Source organism: Carcharodon carcharias, chromosome 1 (genome assembly GCF_017639515.1).
Source record: "Carcharodon carcharias isolate sCarCar2 chromosome 1, sCarCar2.pri, whole genome shotgun sequence".
Classification (NCBI taxonomy): Eukaryota; Metazoa; Chordata; class Chondrichthyes; order Lamniformes; family Lamnidae; genus Carcharodon; species Carcharodon carcharias.
Genome location: NC_054467.1, coordinates 264,492,904 through 264,516,092, shown reverse-complemented (window position 1 = coordinate 264,516,092; position 23,189 = coordinate 264,492,904). Strand labels below are relative to the sequence as shown.

At 46.5% G+C, this 23,189-nt stretch overlaps 1 protein-coding gene across 4 annotated transcripts in view; it reads right to left on the bottom strand.

Moving 5' to 3' along the window:
• Positions 1–10,279: 10,279 nt before the first annotated feature.
• LOC121285723 (uncharacterized protein C2orf81 homolog) overlaps positions 10,280–23,189 on the bottom strand; it is a 35,436-nt gene continuing 22,526 nt past the window's right edge. For all 4 annotated transcript variants that reach the window (XM_041202482.1, XM_041202728.1, XM_041202568.1 and 1 more), the window contains exons 4-5: positions 20,168–20,356; positions 10,280–11,297 (exon numbers count right to left, since the gene is read on the bottom strand). In XM_041202482.1, the coding sequence (XP_041058416.1) occupies positions 10,470–11,297; positions 20,168–20,356 (1,017 nt within the window). In that variant the 3' untranslated portion in view covers positions 10,280–10,469. The remainder of the gene's footprint in view (positions 11,298–20,167; positions 20,357–23,189) is intronic.

Below are 23,189 nucleotides of genomic sequence, written 5' to 3'. Positions count from 1 at the left end.
AATTTGAATTTTTTGAGATGACCAGGTGTGTAGATGAGGGTAGTGCAGTTGATGTAGTTTATATGGATTTCAGCAAAGCCTTTGACAAAGTCCCACATGGGAGACTTATAGAGAATGCAAATGCACATGGGATACAGGGTAATTTGATAAGGTGGATTCAAAATTGGTTTAGTTGTAGGAGACAGAGGATGATGACAGAAGGATGCTTTAGTGACTGGAAGCCAGTGTCCAGTGGCGTACCACAGGGATCTGTGCTGGGTCCCCAATTATTTGTCATTTATATAAACAACACAGATGACTATGTGGGGGGTAGGATTAGTAAGTTTGCGAATGACACAAAGATTGGCTGGGTGGTTAACAGTGAGGTTGAGTATATTAGGCTACACGAAGATATAGATGGGATGGTCAAATGGGCAGATAAGTGGCAGATGGAATTTAACCCTGAAAAGTGTGAGATGATACACTTTGGAAGGAGTAATTTGACAAGGAAGTATTCAATGAACAGCATGGCACTAGGAAGTTCTGAGGAACAAAGGGACCTTGGCGTGTGTGTCCATAGATCTCTGAAGGCCGAGGGGCTTGTTAGTAGGCGGTGAAAAAGGCATATGGGACACTTGCCTTTATCAATCGAGGCATAGATTACAAAAGCAGGGAGGTCACCTTGGAGTTGTTTAGAACCTTGGTGAGGCCACACTTGGAGTACTGTGTGCAGTTCTGGTCATCACATTGTAAGAAGGATGTGATTGCACTGGAGAGGGTGCAGAGGAGATTCACCAGGATGTTGCCTGGGATGAAACATTTAAGTTACGAAGAGAGGTTGGATAGACTTGGGTTGTTTTTGTTGGAGCAGAGAAGACTGAGGGGCGACCTGATCGATTATGAGGGGCATGGACTGGGTGGATAGGGAGCAGCTGTTCCCCTTAGTTGAAGGGTCAGTCCCAAGGGGGCATAAGTTCAAGGTGAGGGGCAGGAGGTTTAGGGGGGATGTGAGGAAAAACTTTTTTACCCAGAGGGTGGTGACGGTCTGGAATGCGCTGCCTGGGAGGGTGGTGGAGGCGGGTTGCCTCACATCCTTTAAAAAAGTACCTGGATGAGCACTTGGCACGTCATAACATTCAAGGCTATGGGCCAAGTGCTGGTAACTGGGATTAGGTAGGTAGGTCAGGTGTTTCTGACGTGTCGGTGCAGACTCGATGGGCCGAAGGGCCTTTTCTGCACTGTGTGATTCTGTGATTCTTTCTTTAAATATCCTTTTCCCCTTTGATCCTAGATTCCGTTGTTCTAAGCAACTCTTTAAACTGAACTCTCCCAAAACGTAAAAATCTTTCATGTCTTCCTTTTGCCTCCACTTTCAGGTCAAATAAAACTTAATGGCCTTCCCCTTGTTTACATCTGAAACCTTTGTAAGTTGTAAAAGTCCCTTAAACTCCCTTTGAAATTTAACAACAGAAAAGTCAGGTCCTTAATGAAAAGTCCACTGGTGAAAATTTTAATGCCTATAACTCACTTATTTGTAATTCCGACTTCACCCTAGTCTGTCATTATAAATGCTTGCATCTAGCTCCTATACCTTTCATCTCTTGGTTCCCATAGACAAACTGTCTCTAAGAACCTTCCCCCAGTTTAATCAGGGATACAAGCACCTAGCCTTCTTTACAGAATACCACAACATTCCAAAAAATTTTAAAGTAATAACATTCACCTTCACTGCACCTTACATTTTCCCCAATATTCCACTTCCATCCTTAGCACTGAAGTCCCTCTGCCTCCTTGGCTCCCGTTCCCATGCTCTATTCCTACTTTTAAAGTCCGCGGTGTCTGTTGCCACCACCAGGGACTTCTCTAGCTGCTCCTTTCCCCCGCTTGATCCGACCCTCGGTCCCAACCTCGCTCCAGGCCTCAGTTCCACCCTCACTCCCTGCCTTGCTCTGTACGCCTCACTCCCGCCCTCAGTCCCTCTTCTCCCTGGCTCCCGTTCCTAACCTTTAAAGTGCCTTGTGAGGATTTCTTCAGCTGCTTCACTTCCATTCCCACTCTGAGCTCTCACCGAAGTCCTGAGCTCCATCCTGTGGCGGAAGCTGGTCAGTGCGGGTAGAAGCTGAAGTCCTGGGACTTCGAAGGAGCCCAGTCAATCCAAAACGAGGTGAGTGCAATTTTTAAAAAAAACATTTATTTACATTTACTGTATATTGTATTTGTTTATATTTTAACATTTATTTTAAAGGTTATTTCATTTATAAATATAGACAGTTGGGAATGTACAGCATAACAATTCAACTTATAATGTTTTTTTCAGCTGAGAAGGGTTCTGAAGTGCTCAACTATGTGTGTTTCATTTATTTTAAATGATTTGTTTTATTTTTGCAAGTTATTTCAGCTAGGTAGGAATGTAGAGCACTACACATTCTGTATTTCAATTTGTACGTTGGTTTCTCTAGATGAGAAGAGTCTGAAGGAACCTAACTCCAGTTTGAACCGTGATTTTTATGGAAACCTATGATTCACTTAACGTCACTTCACTAAAGGTCACCATTCTCAGGAAGGCAGCCACAACTTGAAGTGGAAACCTACTGTATTTCCAGCATTCCTGCTTTTATTACAGAGGGAGAAATCGATGGTCTTGCTGATGGCATGGAGGCATGGATATGAGGTTGAAAGATCATCTCAGGGCCAAATGTAACACCAAGGTTGCAGACTGCTTCACTCTCAGCCAGGGAGAAGGATGGAGTTGGTAGCTAGAAAACACATTTTCGGATCGAGGACTGAATACATTGGCTTCAGTCTTCCCAATATTTAATTGGAAGAAATTTCTGTTCATCCAATACTGGATGTCAAGCAAGCAGTCTGATAATTTAGAGACAGCATCTCTAGAGAGATGGTGGTGAGGTAGAGCTGGGTGTCATCAGCATCTGCTTCTGGATGACATCATCAAGGGGTAGATCAGAAAGAGAAGGGAATCAAGGATTGATGTCCCTGTGGACATAGAAGTAACAGTGTGGGAGCAGGAAGAAAACTTATTGCAAGTGATTCTCTGGCTACAATTGGATAGATAAGGACGAAACCAGCTGGCTGACAGTGGTGAGGTGTTGGAGCAGGTTGGAGCATGGTCAGCCATGTCAAAGGTGGCAGGCAGGTTGAAAAGGATGAGGAATGAGCGTTGATTTTTTTACTCAAGCCCTGGAGTGGGACTTGAATCCAGAACCTTGTGACTCAGAAGCAAAAGCATTACCAACTGAGCCACAGCAGACACTCAGTATAAAGGCTCCTTTACTGCATACCGTATGCCTTCTTAACCATCTTATCTACCTGCCTTCAGTAATCTGTGGACACGCACTCTTAGGTCCTTCTATTCCTCCACACGGCTTAATATTCTACTATTTACTGTGTATTCCCTTGCCTTGTTTGCCGTATTCCCCCATTCTCATGTACAAGACTGAGAATGAAAACAGATGATATCAGGCCTGTTGATCCAACACTGTATATTACAGTCTTTGTGATACCAATTGGTAACTTGACCTTCCACATGACCCATCGACTGCAGAAGGATTTTTCCTCACTATCATTTTTAAACTTTGTTCACGGGATGTGGGCGCCGCTGGCTAAGCTTGCATGTGTTGCCCATCCCTAGTTGCCCTTGAGAAGGTGGTGGTGAGCTGCCTTCTTGAACCGCTGCAGTCCATGTGGTGTAGGTACACCCACTGTGCTGTTAGGGAGGGAGTTCCAGGATTTTGACCCAGCGACAATGAAGGAACGGTGACATATTTCCAAGTCAGGATGGTGAGTGGCTTGGAGAGGAATTTGCAGGTGATGGTGTTCCCATGCATTGTCTGCACTTGTCATTCTAGGTGGCAGAGTTTGCGGGTTTGGAAGGTGCTGTCAAAGGAGCCTTGGTGAGTGGCTGCAGTGCATTTTGTAGATGGTACACACTGCTGCTAGAGTGCACAGTGGTGGAGGGAGTAAATGTTTCAGGTGATGGATGGGGTGCCAGTCAAACAGGTTGCTTTGTCCTGGATGGCATTCAGCTTCTTCAGTGTTGTAGGGGCTGTATTTATAACAGTAAGTGAAAGCACATTCCTGAACTCAATGGCTCGATAGGCTATTTCAAAAGGCAATTAAGAGTAAACTGCATCGCTGTGGGTCTAGAGTCACATGTAAGCCAGACCCGGGAAGGACGGTAGATTTCCTTCCATAAAAGGACAATAGTTTCATTGTGACTAGCTTTCAATTCCAGATTTTTAATCAATTCAATTCAATTGGGATCTGAACACATATTCCCAGGTCACTAAGCCCAGGCCTCTGGATTACTAGTCCAGTGACACTGTTGCTGAGGTCAAAATCCTGGAACTCCCTCCCTAACAGCACAGTGGGTGTACCTACACCATATGGACTGCAGCGGCTCAAGAAGGCAGCTTACCACCACCTTCTCAAGGGCAACTAGGGATGGGCAATAAGTGCAGGCCTAGCCAGCGACACCCACATCCCAAAAATGGATATAAAAATAACCACTACACCACCATCTCTTCCACTTGTATGACATGAATGTTACTTGTTACTTATCAGCCCAAGCATGAATGTTGTCCAGGTCTTGCTGGATATGGACAAGGACTGCTTCAGTACCTGAGGAACTGCGAATGGGGCTGAACATTGTACAATCATCATTGAACATCCCCACTTCTGACCTTATGATGGAGGAAAGGTCATTGATGAGCAGCTGAAGATGGTTGGGCCTGGGACACTATCCTGAGGAGCTCCTGCAGTGATGTCCTGGAGCTGAGATGACTGATCTCCAACAACCACAACCATCTTCCTTTGTGCTAGGTATGCTGCGGTCAATACCAATAAGAGGATATCGTTTCCCCTGCTATATCAGTCAAGGCTGTTTTTTTTGTGCACTTGTAAAAAGTTAGTTGGAGTTTGGCATTCTCCATTACGTGGGCACCAGCTTGTATGCCTACTCACCTGGTTGGGCTGTGAACTGACACAGTTACCCACTGAAGTCTATAAGCAACTACATGGAGCCACAGGTTAGAACTGGTGAGTGTCAAGGACCAGGTGCAATTATCTACCCAGTTATGAAGTAGGGTGTGGCTGACTCTGCATAAGAGATTACCTCTGACACACACCTCCTTTTACTGTACTTTGGCAAAACTCTTAATGTTGTTTTGCAGAAAAATGCAGCAGCCAATTTACACACAGCAAGGCCCCACAAACTGCAACAAGATAAAGGATTAGTTCACCTGGGTTTTGGTGGTAGAGAAATGTTGGCAGAACATCAGGTAGAGTTCCTTGCTCTTCTTCCCATAGTGCCATGGATATTTTATATCCACTTGAACAGACAAAAGGGAGCCTTGTTTAATATCTTAATCAAAAGACAGCATCTCTTGGTCATGTGGCACTCCCTCAGTACCACACTGAACTGCAAGTCTAGCTATGCACTCAAAACCTGGACTCAGGTCATGACCTTCTGGCTGGGATGGGAAAGTGTTATCACTTGAGCCAAGGCTGTCAGGAATGTGGGATTTGACTCGGCTGTTCACACGGAGGGAAAGACCAGCGCAGCATTGAAAGGGAAAATGGTGTTTCTTGTCAATAGGACTCAAGGGGCTGAATGGCCTATTCCTGATCCTAATTCTAATCCTGAAAGACTTTCTTGACACAAGATTGTCTGCAGAGTACTCTTCTGTTAATATTCTTAGACTGTCCTGACACACACACACACAACCACCACCACCACCCCGCAACTTCACACATTCAGCTATGCCAAACTTATAATCAAAGTGGGCTGCAGAGTATTCTGAAAGAGCATTAATTGGTTTCCAATTATGACATCATTAGGTTCCAAGAAATGCCCATGTGACCTGAGGTTGCCATGGGGATGAACAGCTAAAAAAGGGGAAATTGAAAGCTAATTGCATTGAACTTGGATCAGCTTGTTTTTATCTATTTGGCAATTTAGAACACAGTGAATTTGAGAGAGAGAAAATCAAGTAAGTTTCTCACTAAATGAAACAGCTTTCTGTTTGGCAGTCTTCGAACAGATGTTGATGTTAGGTAGAGCACGGACTGTGTTACTGTGTGTATTATACAACTGAAAAGAATTGAGACCTAAAGATAGAAAAAGGGCAAAAGGAATGTAGTTTGGACAAGACCCATTGCTGCTGTTTGTCAGAATCCACCAGACTGTTTAAAGGGCTCAGAGAAAGGAGTCTCTGGGGATTCTATGCCATCAGGACTGTTGTGACTCGAGTGAGAGAGGGTTCATAGGCGTGTTGTCTTTTTAGAGGTAATCATGCCTGGGGACTTCAGATGGAATACGGCTGCTGGTGATTGCGACTCAATGACCGAGACGATTGAGTGGGAAGTTGGAGGAGGCTGAGTTGGAAAGAGTGTGAGATTGCATGTAGCCCGACATTTGCATTGGAAATAATGTGACTGCTTGAAACTATGAATGATTGATATAACAAAAATGTGCCTCACAAAGCCATCACCTGCTAATTAACGTTTGAATATGTTGATTTTTAATTGGTTTGTTATACTAAAAGTTTTAAAAAGTGAAATCTTGTCCATCTATTTTCTTTCTCTTGGCTTCATGGGGATTCCTTTCTTTTAAAAATTGTTGCTCTCAATGGGGATTGTAACATGTCATTGCTTGTTCTCCAGCCCCCTTCCCAGCTGACCTTTCCTTCTGCCTTGCATCCACACTGCTCCTCTGTGATTTGAGCTCCAATATTGGGTACGCTCTATTCTGTTTGATCTCCAGTGCTGTTTGTGGAGTCCTGGTACAGTTTTACTTTTAGGTGGTTGCTATTTGTCAATAGCAATCTACTTAGTGCCTGCTGGGAAAGTTAATTCCATCTGTTTTGGGCTTTCCCCATTTACCGTGGTGGGATTTGAACCTGGGTCCCCAGAACATTACTCTGGGTCTCTTGATTACTAGTCCACTGACAATACCACTATGCCACTGCATTCCAGATTGCCCAAACTTTCATCATAAGACAATCCCTTCACACCAAGAATCAGCCAAGTGAACCTCCTCTGGACTACTTCCAATGTAAGTATATCTGTCCTGTACTCAGTACCCTATTGTGGTCTCACCATTGGGCTACACAGTTGTAGCAAGATTTCCCTACTTTTATATTCCACGTCTCTTGTAATAAATGCCAACATTCAATTTGCCTTCTTAATGACTTGCTGATTATTTGTAATTCATGTACAAAGATACCCAGGTCCCTCTGTACTGCAGAATTTGGCGTCTCTCCATTTAAATAATTATACTGCTTCTCTATTCTTCCTACTGAAGTGGACAACCTCACATTTCCCACATTATGCTCCATCTGCCAACTTTTTAGCCCATTCACTTAACACATGTTTCTTTGCAGACTCTTCATATACTCCTCACAACTTGCCTTCCTACTTATCATCCTTCTCACAGCAAATTTGGCTTCAGTACAATCAGTTCCTTCATCCAAATCTTTAATATTGATTGTAAATAGTTGAGGTCCCAGCACTGCAACAGTTACAGCTTGCCAATAAAGAAAGAATTCATCTTAAGTAATGTGTTGCAGGTTGGGGGCACAGCCCATTGATTCTGGAGGTTTGGACTGGGGTGTGCGCAGATTTTTAACACTGACAGAAGCAGACTCTTAATGCAATGCACCTTCTCAGATCAGGGCAGATGTCAGGAACTCCAGCTGTGTGGAAGACACAAATTGCACAGGGACCAGCTCCCTTGCTGGATCAGCAAGTTACTCACTGGTCCACAGACACTGGAGATTGTGGATAACCAAATCCATGAAGTCCAGAGGAGGTTCACTTGGCTGATTCTTGGTGTGAAGGGATTGTCTTATGATGAAAGTTTGGGCAATCTGGAATGCAGTGGCATAGTGGTATTGTCAGTGGACTAGTAATCAAGAGACCCAGAGTAATGTTCTGGGGACCCAGGTTCAAATCCCACCACGGTAAATGGGGAAAGCCCAAAACAGATGGAATTAACTTTCCCAGCAGGCACTAAGTAGGTTTGTGAGAATTTGGATGCCTGTATTTCCAACGTCCTATGGTTTTCTGGGATTTTGGTTTACAAAGAACAAAGAAAAGTACAGCACAGGAACAGGCCCTTCAGCCCTCCAAGCCTGCGCCGATCATATTGCCTGTCAACTAAAACATTTTGCACTTCCGGGGTCCATATCCCTCTATTCCCATCCTATTCATGTATTTGTCAAGTTGCCTCTTAAACACCACTATCGTACCTGATTCCACCACCTCCTCTGGCAGCGAATTCCAGACACTCACTACCCTCTGTGTAAAAAACCTGCCCCTCACATCTCCTTGAAAGTTTTCTCCTCTCACCTTAAATCTATGTCCCCTAGTAATTGACTCTTCTACCCTGGGAAAAAGCTTCTGACTACCTACTCTGTCCATGCCACTCATAATTTTGCAAACTTCTATCAATTCACCCCTCAATCTCCGTCACTCTAGTGAGAACAATCCAAGTTTCTCCAATCTCTCCTCATAGCTAATAACCTCCAGACCAGGTAGCATCCTGGTAAACTTCCTCTGCACCCTCTCCAACGCCTCCATATCCTTCTGGTAATGTGGTGACCAGACTTGCATGCAATATTCCAAGTGTGGCCTAACCAAGATTCTATACAGCTGCAGCATGACTTCCCAGCTTTTATACTCAATACCCCTGCCAATGAAGGCAAGCATGCCATATGCCTTCCTGACTACCTTATCCATCTACGTTGCCACTTTCAGTGACCTGTGGACCTGTACACCCAGATCCCTCTGCCCGTCAATGCACTTAAGGGTTCTACCATTTACTGTATAATTCCTGCCTGTATTAGACCTTCCAAAATGCATTACCTCGCATTTGTCCAGATTAAACTCCATTTGCCATTTCTCTGGCCAAGTCTCCAACTGATCTATATCCCGTTGTATCCTTTGACAATCCTCTTCACTATCTGCAACTCCTCCAGCCTTAGTGTCGTCTGCAAACTTACTAATTAGCCCAGTTGCATTTTCCTCCAAATCATTTACGTATACTACAAACAGCAAAGGTCCCAGCACTGATCCCTGCAGAACACCACTAGTCACAGCTCTCCATTCAGAAAAGCACCCTTCCATTGCTACCCTCTGTCTTCTATGACCAAGCCAATTCTGTATCCATCTTGCCAGCTCACCTCTGATCCCATGCGACTTTACCTTCTGTACCAGTCTGCCATGAGGGACCTTGTCAAAGGCCTTACTGAAATCCATGTATATAACATCCACTGCCCTTCCATCGTCGATCATCTTTGTCACTTCCTCGAAAAACTCGATCAGGTTGGTGAGACACGACCCCCCCTTCACAAAACCATGCTGCCTCTCAATAATATGTCCATTTGCTTCCAAATGGTAATAAATCCTGTCACAAAGAATCTTCTCCAATAATTTCCCCACCACTGACGTCAAACTCACCGGCCTATAATTTCCCGGATTATCCCTGCTACCCTTCTTAAACAATGGAACAACATTAAAAACAAAAACAGAATTACCTGGAAAAACTCAGCAGATCTGGCAGCATCGGCGGAGAAGTCTTCTCCGCCGATGCTGCCAGACCTGCTGAGTTTTGCCAGGTAATTCTGTTTTTGTTTTGGATTTCCAGCATCCGCAGTTTTTTTGTTTTTATCTCAATGGAACAACATTGGCCATTTTCCAGTCCTCTGGGACCTCACCCGTAGCCAGTGAGGATACAAAGATTTCTGTTAAGGCCCCAGCAATCTCCTCCCTTGCCTCCCTCAGTACTCTGGGGTAGATCCCATCTGGCCCTGGGGACTTACCCACCTTAATATTATTCAGGACGCCTAACATTTCTTTTTTGATTTCAACATGATTCAGGCTATCTACACACTCTTCCCTAGACAAATCGACCGCTAAGTCCTTCTCTTTGGTGAATACTGATGAGAAGTACTCATGTAGTATCTCTCCCATTTCTTCTGGCTCCACACACAGATTCCCACCTCTGTCCCTGAGTGGGCCTACCCTTTCCCTGGCTACCCTCTTGCTTTTTATATATGTATAAAAGGCCTTGGGATTTTCCTTAATCCTGGTTGCCAATGACTTTTCACGACCCGTTTTAGCCCCTTTTAGTTTAGAGAAGTGGAGGATGGAGGACAGTAAAGCATTGATAACAAGTGTGGTGTCATGGCTGAAATTGTTGCTATAATAGGTGACTATGCCAACTGCTAGCTGATTCCTTCTGAAAGCGATCTGTCAATAACTATTTTCAGAAGGGTTCAGGTACCTTGAAGATAATTCTTTTCTTTTATTGGCTAGAGTTACAGAGGTAATTTGATTACCTAATGTCACACCTGGCGAAATGTCAAAACAACAGAGTTAATGCACAGAGAAGCAAGGCAACAAAAGAGGACATAATGAGTACAGAATAGTCACAGCAGGAAGAGGCTGTGTTCAGGTCTTGCCCGAGGGGCTTACTGTACAATGCCGCTGGTTAGTTTTTCCACCAGGATGGGGGGTCTGAACAAGCTGTTGCAGATGGGTCTCAGTCTGCTCGGCTGTTCCTCCTCATACTCAGGATACTGGCCACAATTTGAATGATTTCTGTCCTTTGTCCCATCAGGAATGAATTCTGGAGTGGTGGAGACAGCACATGAGTCATTCAGCTTCAGCTGCCTCGCTGGGGCTGGTCTCCTATTTGGCCTGACGGCGTTAGAGCCGTGAAGGTCTGGCTTCCCAAGTACCGCCCGTTCCAGAGTTTGCAGACCCTTGCTATTTCCAGGAACTTGTTTCCGAGGCATCCTCACATTGTACCTGGCAGGGATGAAGCTTTTACCAAAGTTGCCACTCCGGAAGACCAAAGGTCTCAAGGATTCTCTCAGAAGTGGTCTATGGGTCTCGGGCTCCAGATCCACATCGAGCAGCTGGAACACTGGCCTTACCTGTTGCCTGGGGAATTGGCTCGGCTTCAATCTCTGCACGGAGGTGACATTCCCAAACTCATCAAAGGTCATGTTGTTATTTAGTGGTAATCGGCTGTTCTGGATTTTCAGAACATTCTGGAAATAGGACGTCATCCTATAAACTTCACAGGGAGGCGCAGGAGGCTCTTCAATACAGGGTTCCGAGGCTTGTTGTTGGAACAACTCCTTCTCCATCTTATCCAAAGACTTGTTAATATTCTTCAGCTTGGCTGAACGTAGAGGTCCCCGATGGGGCTTAAACTTCTGTTCTTTCTTCTTGACTGTGGGGGGTCTTTGTGGTTCATCTGGTTCCTCAGCTTCATTAGCTTCCTCAGCTTCCTGATGTTAAAACACAAGGACACAAGGGTTATCAAGGATGGAGAAGATTATTCCTTTTCAATAGATTAACTATCTACACAATCCTGGAATACTTTGTCCAAATCTGGACACCACATTTTAGGAAGGATGTGAAGGATTTTGGAGAGGGTACAGAAGAAATTCACTAGAGTGCTTCCAGGGATGAGGGGGGTTACAGTTATGTGGATAACCTGGATAGACTGGGGCAGTTCTCCTTCAAGCAAAGAAGGTTCAGAAATATGATGAGGTGTTTAATGCTGTGAAGGATATAGGCAGAGTAAAGAAGGAGATGGTTTCCAATTCCTGAAGAGTCAATAACGAGAGGACACAGACTGAAGGTGACTGACAAGTGGTGACACAAGGAAAAACTTTAAATAACAAGTGGTTAGAATTTGAAATGCACTCCTTGATATGCTAGTGAAAACAGATTGAATAGTAGGCTTCAAAAGGAAATGAGATAAAATTACAGGGATATGGGGAAGGTGTGGGGGAGTGGAACTAACTGGACTGCTCCTGGAAAGAACCAGAGTAGACTTGGTCTGCCCATCAGACCTCATAAGAACATGAGAGGTCGGAGTAGTGAGCCATACAGTCTCTCAAGCCTGTTCCACCATTCAAAAAGATCATGTCTGATCCTTGGACCTCAGGCTGATATGTCCGATTCCTTATTCTCAGACAATACCTCCTAGCTCGAGACTCACCAGCCTCTCAAAGGTTACAGGGAGAAGGCGGGAGAGGGGTTGAGAAACTTATCAGCCATGATTGAATGGCGGAGCAGACTCGATGGGCCGAATGGCCTAATTTCTGCTCCTATGTCTTCTGGTCTCAGCACTTACTGTATCAAGCCCTCTTAAAATCTGGTTTCAGTTCTATTAAATTCCAGAGGGTTGATCTTTCTCACAGGACAACCTACTCATCTCAGGAAATAAACCAATTTAATGAATCTTTGTTGCACCTTCTCTAAAGCAAGTACTGCCTTCCTTAAGTAAGGAGACCAAAACTATACATTGTACTCTCTTTGTAGTCTCACCAAAGCCCTGTAGAATTGCAGCAATAATTCCTTACTATTGTACTCAAACCCTCTTGCAGTAAAAAACAAATACCTTTTACGCTCCTAATTGCTTGCTCTACATGCATGTTAACTTTCTATGTTCCTTGCACAAATCCCTCTGAACACCAACATTTAGTTTTGCACCATTTAAAAAGCATTGTTTTTATATTCTTCCTGCCAAAGTGAATAACTCATATTTCCCCACATTATAATCCACCTTTTGCCCACTCACTAAACTTATCTTTATCGCTGTGTAGCCTCTTTATGTCCCCCTCCTCACAGCTTACTGCCTCACCAGGATTTGTACAGTCAGCAGACTTGAATACATTGCACCCAGTCCCTTCTGAGCCATTAAGGAAATAGCTGAAGCCACAATACTGATCTTTGCAGTACCCGGCCAGTAACAGTCTGTTAACCTGAAAGACAATGGTAAACCCGGCTCTGTAGAACCTGCAAAGTCCTCCTTTGAATATTTGTGGGCTGGTGCCAAAATGGGAGAGCTGTCTCACAGACTAGATAAACAAAATCCTGACATAGTCATACTCAAGGCATCGTACCTTACAGATAATGTCCCAGACACCACCATCTCTATCCCTGGGTATGTCCTGTCCCATTGGCAGGATAGACCCAGCAGAGGTGGCAGCACAGTGGTATACAGTCAGGAGGGAGTGCACTGGGAGTCCTCAACATGGACTCCAGGCCAAATGAAATCTCATGGCACCAGGTCAAACATGGGCAAGGAGACCATCTGCTGATTACCATCTACTGCACCCCCTTCAGTTGAACACCACTTGGAGGAAGCATTGAGGGTGGCCAGGGTGCAGGGTGTACTCTGGGTGGTGGACTTTAATGTCCATCACCAGGACATAGCTGCTAGGCTGGGTCTGAAGCAGGTGATGAGGGAACCAACAAGAGGGAAAAACATACTAGACCTCACCCTCACCAACCTGCCTGCCGCAGGTGCATCTGTCCATGACAGTGTCGGTAGGAGTGACCACCACACAGTCGTTGTGGAGACGCAGTCCTGTTTTCATATTGAGGATGTCCTCCATCATGTTCTGTGGGACTACCTCCGTGCTAAATGGGATAGATCGCGAACAGATCTAGCAACTCAAGACTGGGCATCCATGAGGCTCTGTGGGCCATCAGCAGCAGCAGAATTGTACTTGAACACAATCTGTAACTTCATGGCCCAGCATTAACCCCACTCTACCATTACCATCAAGCCAGGAGATCAACCCTGGTTCAATGAAGAGTGCAGGAGGGCATGCCAGGAGCAGCACCAGGCATACCTAAAAATGAGGTGTCAACCTGGTGAAGCTATAACACAGGACTACTTGCGTGCCAAACAGCATAAGCAGCAAGTGATAGACAGAGCTAAGAGATTCCACAACCAACAGATCAGATCTAAGCTCTGCAGTCCTGCCACATCCAGTTGTGAATGGTGGTGGACAATTAAACAACTCACTGGAGGAGGAGGCTCCACAAATATCCCCATCCTCCATGCTGGAGGAGCCCAGCACATCGGTGCAAAAGATAAGGCTGAAGCATTCAAAACAATCTTCAGCCAGAAGTGTTGAGTGGATAATCCATCTCGGCCTCCTCCAGAGATCCCCAGCATCACAAATGCCAGTCATTAGCCAGTTTGATTAACTCCACGTGAAATCAAGAAATGGCTGGACACTGGATACTGCAAAGGCTGTGGGTCCTGAAAATATTCCAGCATTGGTACTGAAGACTTGTGCTCCAGAACTTGCCATACCTGTAGCCAAGTTGTTCCAGTACAGCTACAACCCTGCTGTGTGGAAAATTGCCCAGGTATGTCCTGCACACAAAAAGCAGGACAAATCCAACCTGATCAATTACCGCCCCATCAGTCTACTCTCCATCATCAGTAAAGTAATGGAAGGGGTCATCAACAGTGCTATTAAGCGGCACTAGCTTAGAAATTACCTGCTCACTGACGCTCAGTTTGGGTTCTGCCAGGGCCACTCAGCTTCTGACCTCATTACAGCCTTGGTTCAAACACGGACAAAAGAACTAATTCCTGAGGTGAGGTGAGAATGACTGCCCTTCACATCAAGGCTGCATTTGACTGAGTGTGGCATCAAGGAGCCCTAAGGACCCCTAGCAAAACTGGAGTCAATAGAAATCAGGGGGAAAACTCTCCACTAGTCGTACTCATACCTAGCACAAAGGAACAAGGTTGTGGTTGCTGGAGGCCAATCATCTCAGCTCCAGGACATCACTGCAGGAGTTCCTCAGGATAGTGTCCTAGTCCCATCCATCTGCAGCTGCTTCATCAATGACCTTCCTGCCATCGTAAGGTCTGAAGTGAAGGTGTTTGCTGATGATTGCACAATGTTCAGCACCATGTGCGACTCTTCAGATGCTGAAGCAATCGATGTCCAAATGCAGCAAGACCCGGACAATATCCAGGCTTGGGCTAACAAGTAACATTCGAGCCACATAAGTGCCAGGCAATGACCATCTCCAACAAGAGAGAATCTAACCATTGCCCCTTGGATATTCAAAGGCTGAACATCACTGAATCCCCACTATCAACATCCTGGGGGTTACCATTGACAAGAAACTGAACTGGACTAGCCATATAAATACTGTGGCTATAAGAGCAGGTCAGAGGCTAGGAATCCTGTGGCGAATAACTCATCTCCTGACTCCCCAAAGCCTATCCACCATCTACAAGTTAGGAGTATGATGGAACACCATACACTTGCCTGGATGAGTGCAGCTCCAGCAACACTCAAGGAGCTTGACACCATCCAGGACAAAGCAGCCCACTTGATTGGCACCCATCCACAAACATTCACTCCCTCCACCATTGACGCACAGTAACAGCAGTGTGTACCATTCACAAGTTGCACTGCAGAAACTCACCAAGACTCCTTAGGCAGCACCTTCTAAAACCATGACCACTACCATCTAGAAAGACAAGGGCAGCAGATACGTGGGAACACCACCACCTGAATGTTCCCCCCAAAGTCACTCACCATCCTGACTTGGAAATATTTTGCGATTCCATCACTGTCGCTGGGTTAAAATCCTGGAACTCCCTCCCTAACAGCACTGTGGTTTGTACCTACACCACAAGGACTGCAGCGGTTCAAGAAGACAGTTCACCACCACCTTCTCAAGGGTAATTAGGGATGGGCAATAAATGCTGGCCTAGCCAGCGACGCCCATATCCTGCACATGGATTTTAAAAAATTGCTCAGGGCTGGAGAGAAATTTACAATGGGAGGGGGAAGATCCAGCAGTCATGGTCCATGGAGATTGCAATGACACAGGCAGGATAAGGAAGGAGGTTCTGCATAGTCAGTATCAGAACCTAGGCACCAAATTAAGAAGCAGGACCTCTAAGGTAATAATTTCTGAATTATTGCCTGAACCATGTGGCAATTGGCATAGGACAAATTAAGCCGAGAAATGATGGCCTGGTTGGTTCAAAGACTGGTGTGGGAGAAGTGGGTATCAGTTTGTGAAGCACTGGGGAAAGTGGGATCTGTACTGCTGGGACAGTCTACACCTGAACCGTGCTGGGGCTGGTGTTCTAGTGAGCTGCATAATTAGGAAAGTAGAGAGGGTTTTAAACTAAATAGTGGGGGCATGGGATCAAATTTGTGAAGATGTGGTAAACCAAAGAGTAGAGACAGGGCAAGAGAGCAAGGTATTAATGGGAAATGATGAACAGACTGTGGCAAGAAGGGAGAGTACAAATTTAAGAGTAAATCAACAGATAAGGATAGACGCTACAAAAATATAAAGGAACAAAAGTAAAGGCTCTGTATCTAAATACATGTAGCATTCAAAACAAAACATATGAAATGATAGCGCAAATAGAAATAAATAAGTACGAACTGATAGTCATTACGGAGACATGGCTACAGGGTGACATAGAATGGAACCTGAATATTGAAGGGTACGTTACATTTAGGAAGGACAGCAAGTTAGGAAAAGGTGGAGGCGTGTCTCTGTTAATTAATCATGGTATTAGCACATTAGAGAGGGATGACCTAAGTTCAGGAAACCAGGATGTAGAAGCAGTTTGGGTTGAGATGAGAAATGATAAAGGTAAGAAGTCACTTGTGGGGGTGGTGTACAGGCCTCCTAATTGTAACTACACAGTCGGACAGAGTATAAAAGAAGAGATAATGGATGCTATTCAGAAAGGTACAGTGATATTCATGTGGGATTTTAATCTATGTATAGATTGGAAAAATCAGGTGGGCAAAGGTGGTGTAGATGAGGAGGTCATTGAATGTTTTTGGGATAGTTTCTGAGAACAGCACCTTCTGGAGCCAGCCAGAGAGCAGGTTATACTAGACCTAGTATTGAGCAATGAGATAGGATTAATTGATAACTTCACAGTGAAGGCAGCCCTACGTAACAAAAATCATAATATTTTCGAATTTTATATTCGGTTTGAGGGAGAGAAAGTGGGTCGGGACGAGTATTTTAAACTTAAATAAGGGAAATTATGAAGGCATGAAAGCAGAGCTAGCTAAAGTGAACTGACAAATGAGTTTAAGGGATAGTCAATAGAGAAGCAGTGACAGGCATTTAAAGGGATATTTCAGAATAGATACATTACAGTGAAAAAGAAAAATTCCAAGGGGCGGACCCACCATCCATGGTTAACGAAAAGAGTTAAATACAGTATCAAACTTAAAGCAGCAGCATATAATTGTGCTAGGATTGGTGGCAGGTCAGAAGATTGGACAGAATATGCAGCAAAGAATGACAAAAAGATTAACAAGGAGGGAACAATTAGAGAAAGCTTGCCAGAAATATGAAAACAAACAGTAAGCATTTCTATAAATATTTAAATAAGAGTTAACAAAGTGAGCGCTGGCAGTATAGAAAGTGAGGCCAGGGAATTAGTAATGGAAAATAAGGAGATGGCAGATGAATTGAACAGGTATTTTGCATCGGTCTTCACTATAGAGGATATAAGTAACATCCCAGAAATAGCTGTAAATCAGGAAATGGAAGGGAGGGAGGAACTCAGAAAAATTACAATCACCAGGGAAGTGGTATTGAGCAAACTGTTGGAACTGTGGCCTGACAAATCCCCTGGTCTGAATGGACTTCACCCTAAAGTCTTGAAAGAAGTGGCTAGTGAGATAGTTGATGCACTGGTTTTAATTTTCCAAAATTCCCTCGATTCAGGAAAGGTTCCATTAGATTGGAAAATAGCGAATGTAACTCCTTAATTCAAAAAGGGAGAGAGACAGAAAGCAGGAAACTACAAGTCAGTTAGTCTAACATCTGTCATAGGGAAAATGTTAGAAGCTACTATTAAAGATGTTATAGCAGGGCACTTAGAAAAATTCAAGGCAATCAGGCAGAGTCAACATGGGTTTGTGAAAGGGAAATCATGTTTAACCAAGTTATTGGAGTTATTTGGAGGAGTCCCATGTTCTATGGGTAAAGGGGAACCGGTGGATGTGTTGTACGGCATTTGATAAGGTGCCCCATCAAAGGTTATTGCAGAAAATAAAAGCTCATGGTGTAGGGGGTAACATTGGCACGGATAGAAGATTGGCTCACTAGCAGGAAACAAAGTTTGCATATATGGGTCCTTTTCTTTTGGCAGGATGTAATGAATGGTGTGCCACAAGGATCAGTGCTGGGACCTCAACGTATTACAATTTATATAAGTGACTTGGATGAACAGACCGAAGGTATAGTTGTGAAATTTGCTAACGGCACAAAGATTGGTAGGGAAGTAAATTGTAAGGTGGCTGCAAAGGGACATAGATAGGTCAAGTGAGTGGGCAAAGATCTGGCTAAAGAATTATAATGTGGGCAAAGGTGAAATTGTCCATTTTGGTAGGAAGAATAAAAAAGAACTGGTTGTCCCAGTGCATGAATTGCAAAAGGCTAATATGTAGGTAGAGCAAGTAATTAGGAAAGTTAATAGAATGTTATCGTTTATTGTGAGAGGAATTGATTATAAAAGTAGGGAGGTTACCCTTCAGTTGTACAGGGCATTGGTGAGACCACATCTGGAATGCTGTGTACAGCATTGGTCACCTTATTTAAGGAAAGATGTAAATGCGTTAGAAGCAGTTTAGAGGTTTACAAGACTAATACCTGGAATGGGCGGGTTGCCTTAAGTGGAATGTTTGGACAAGCTAGGCTTGTATCCACTGGAGTTTAGAAGAGTAAGAGGTGACTTAATTGAAACCTTTAAGATCCTTAGGGGACTTGACAGGGTGGATGTGGAGAGGATGTTTCCTCTTGTGGGAGAATCTAGAACTAGGGGTCACTGGTTAAAAATAAGAGATCACTCATTTAAGGCAGAGATGAGGAGAAATTTTTTCTCTCAGAGAGTAGTGAGTCTTTGGAGATCTCTTCCTGAAAAGGTGGTGGAAGCAGAGTCTTTGGATATTTTTAAGGCAGAGCTAGATAGATTCTTGTTTAACAAAGGGGTGAAAGGTTATCGGGCGTAGGCAGGAATGTGGAGTTGAGGTTACAATCAGATCAGCCATAATCTTATTGAATGGCGGAGCAGGCTTCAAGGGCCGAGTGGTACAATGCCCTGCTCCTAATTCGTAAGTTCGTCTGTTCGTTCGTACGTTCACGTGGTCAGTTGTGGCTGGGGTGGGGGGAAGGAGGTGGCGGGCAGCTAGTTAGGGTGTTCGGGTGGGCAACGGGGGAGGTGATCAGTGGGGGTATTCGGGTGGTCAGTAGTGGGGGTCAGGAGGGTAGTCGGGGGTGGGTCAGTGGAGGAAAGCTGGCTGGGGGGGGGGGCGGGGTTGGAGTTGGTCGGTGGGGGATGGCTGGGAGGGTAATCGGGGGTGTTAGTCAGGGTTCCAGTGTGGGGGGGGGGGTGCGGTGTAGTTGAGGTGTTGAGTAGAGGGGTTGAGGGGGAGCTATCAGTACCACAGTTACCCAGGAGTTAGAAGTGGCTGTAATTCTTCTAACTTTTCCTGGCTAAATATTCTGGTAAGACAGTCAGAAACATGTGGAGTCTCCAACTTAAATTGGAGTATTGGATGGTTCCTAGGGCAAGGCCATTGCCCATCGGAAGTTTAGACTTCCCGAGCAATTCCCATGCAGTCTTTGAGTGGGAACTTCGGGGATGGGTGTTTCCCCCAACAGATCTTTGGGGTACTGCCTGGGTTCAATGCCCTGGAGATCTGAAATTATGGGCCTTCATTTTTTGGTTACTTTACAACCACATATCTGTAATGGTTATTAAATCAAATCTATTTATTTGTGCTGTAAATTCATCTATCTTGTTACAAACGCTTCAGCATTCGGGTAATCAACATTAATTTGAAGATTTTACCATTTTCTGTGATTTGATCTAATTCACTGGTTCACTATTAGTGTTAAACATTTTTGATCCATCCTGCCATGCTTTGCTTATTTCTATACCACTCGCGTTTGTAACCTTGAATCCAGATTCACAAACTTCCACTCACCTGAAAGCCTCCCCTCATTGCCTCCCAACACATTTTTAAAATTTATAAGCCTACCTGCAACTCTAATAATACAATTGGCCAGGACACTGTTCCAGCCCAGTTTTAGGTGGAGCCTGTACCATCAGCTTCCTCTTTCCCCAGTACAGGCGTCAGTACCCCATGAATCGAAACTTGTCTCCCTCATCGCTCTTTGAGCTCAGCATTCAGTTCTCTGCTCTGTTTGACCCTACACCAATTTACACTTGGCTCAGGTAGCGATCCAGAGACCCTTCCAGCCTGAACCTAGAATAACCTCGCCTGTTATAACCAGTTCATTAGCACAAAGTTTTGTTTGGGTGCTCCATTACCTTTTCTGAATCCAGGTGGTAGCCCATTAGCTCTTTGCACAGTGGAAACATGTCCTGCACCCCCTGGTGCCCTTCCTGACCGCTCCAACACTCTGGTCTTGCACTGTGGCCAGCAGCAGTGATTACAGTCTGGCTCGTGTCCTCCCTAACCAAACAAATGATGTCTCCAGGAGCCTCTTCAAAAGTTTCCTAATTCAAAACATAATGTCGTCATTAAAATAATTTCTGTCTCACGATTGCAATTCCCATCAGTTGATGCAACTGTCATTGGTAGCCACACAGTCAGACCATCACAGGCTGAAGCCTCACTCAGAGACTTGAGCAGATATCCAAGCCAACATTTGCTGTGCCACCACTAGCGGAGAACCAGTACCGAGGGAGTGCTGCACTGGGGGAGAACCAGTACTGAGGGAGTGCTGCACTGGGGGAGAACCAGTACTGAGGGAGTGCTGCACTGGGGGAGAACCAGTACTGAGGGAGTGCTGCACTGGGGGAGAACCAGTACTGAGGGAGTGCTGCACTGGGGGAGAACCAGTACTGAGGGAGTGCTGCACTGTCAGAGGGTCAGTACTGAGGGAGTGCTGCACTGTCAGAGGACTAGTCCTGAGGGAGTGCTGCACTGTCGGAGAACCAGTACTGAGGGAGTGCTGCACTGTCAGAGAACCAGTACTGAGGGAGTGCTGCACTGTCAGAGAACCAGTACTGAGGGAGTGCTACACTGTCAGAGGACCAGTACTGAGGGAGTGCTGCACTGTCGAAGAACCAGTACTGAGGGAGTGCTGCACTGTGGGAGGGTCAGTACTGAGGGAGTGCTGCACTGTGGGTGGGTCAGTACTGAGGGAGTGCTGCAGTGTCAGGTGGTCAATACTGAGGGAGTGCTGCACTGTCTCGGATGAGATGTTAAACCAAGGCCCCTTCTTCCCCCTCAGGAGGATATTGAAGATCCCAGGTCACTGCTGAAAAGATCAAGGTGGTTGACCTGGTCATCACTCATCCAAATTGAACAACATACCCCAGCAGTTTCTCACTGTGTATCTTCCAATGAACAAAATTGGTTGCTTCAGTTGCTGAAAAATAGGGGCAGCCACTGCCATAAGCTCGAGAGGGACATGTTAGGAGGTATCAGTGGTGGGCATCAGGAGGAGCATTGAGGATGGGTGGGGCAGGAGGTCACTGACGATGGGTGGGGCAGGTCACTGACGACGGGTGGGGTGGGAGGTCACTGACGACGGGTGGGGCGGGAGGTCACTGACGACGGGTGGGGCAGGAGGTCACTGACGACGGGTGGAGCAGGAGGTCACTGACGACGGGTGGGGCAGGAGGTCACTGACGACGGGTGGGGCAGGAGGTCACTTACGACGGGTGGAGCAGGAGGTCACTGACGACGGGTGGGGCAGGAGGTCACTGACGACGGGTGGGGCAGGAGGTCACTGACGACGGGTGGGGCAGGAGGTCACTGACGACGGGTGGGGCAGGAGGTCACTGACGACGGGTGGGGCAGGAGGTCACTGACGACGGGTGGGGCAGGAGGTCACTGACGACGGGTGGGGCAGGAGGTCACTGACGACGGGTGGGGCAGGAGGTCACTGACGACGGGTGGGGCAGGAGGTCACTGACGACGGGTGGGGCAGGAGGTCACTGACGACGGGTGGGGCAGGAGGTCACTGACGACGGGTGGGGCAGGAGGTCACTGACGACGGGTGGGGCAGGAGGTCACTGACGACGGGTGGGGCAGGAGGTCACTGACGACGGGTGGGGCAGGAGGTCACTGACGACGGGTGGGGCAGGAGGTCACTGACGACGGGTGGGGCAGGAGGTCACTGACGACGGGTGGGGCAGGAGGTCACTGACGACGGGTGGGGCAGGAGGTCACTGACGACGGGTGGGGCAGGAGGTCACTGACGACGGGTGGGGCAGGAGGTCACTGACGACGGGTGGGGCAGGAGGTCACTGACGACGGGTGGGGCAGGAGGTCACTGACGACGGGTGGGGCAGGAGGTCACTGACGACGGGTGGGGCAGGAGGTCACTGACGACGGGTGGGGCAGGAGGTCACTGACGACGGGTGGGGCAGGAGGTCACTGACGACGGGTGGGGCAGGAGGTCACTGACGACGGGTGGGGCAGGAGGTCACTGACGACGGGTGGGGCAGGAGGTCACTGACGACGGGTGGGGCAGGAGGTCACTGACGACGGGTGGGGCAGGAGGTCACTGACGACGGGTGGGGCAGGAGGTCACTGACGACGGGTGGGGCAGGAGGTCACTGACGACGGGTGGGGCAGGAGGTCACTGACGACGGGTGGGGCAGGAGGTCACTGACGACGGGTGGGGCAGGAGGTCACTGACGACGGGTGGGGCAGGAGGTCACTGACGACGGGTGGGGCAGGAGGTCACTGACGATGGGTGGGGCAGGAGGTCACTGACGATGGGTGGGGCAGGAGGTCACTGACGATGGGGGGGTGGGTGCAGGAGGTCCCTGAAGATGAGTGGGACAGGAGGACGCTGAGTGGGAGTACGCAGGGACTCAATGAGGGTGGCAGGTGGAGGATGGCAGGGTTTTGGTGAGGTACAGTTGTAGGGCATCATGAACGCTGGGGCAGGGTGGGTTGGTACCACGATGGTTTGGTGGGGGGGGGGGTTACTGAGGTAGTGGGAATGGGTAGTTGCTGAGGATGTTCAGTGTAGAGGGCAGAGGGATGCTGAGTGTGGGGCTGGTATCACTGAGGGTGGGGTGTAGGGGGTTCACTGAGGGTGGGGTTGATATTACCATGGGTCCGGTTTTGGGGTCAATGAGGCTGTGTCAGTTATGTGATGAAAGTATAATAATTCTCATAATATTTTTCTGGTTTATTGTGAAGAGGCTTTATGAGAGTAAGTATAGGTGATTCCGTCTGTGTGATTTAATTACATTTGAAGTCAAGCAGACTGCAAGCATGAAATCATCGAAAGAAGCTAGATGTGCTTGACATGCTAATGAGTAAACATGGATGCTGGCTTAGCATGTAAGGTGTGAAGGGAATTTG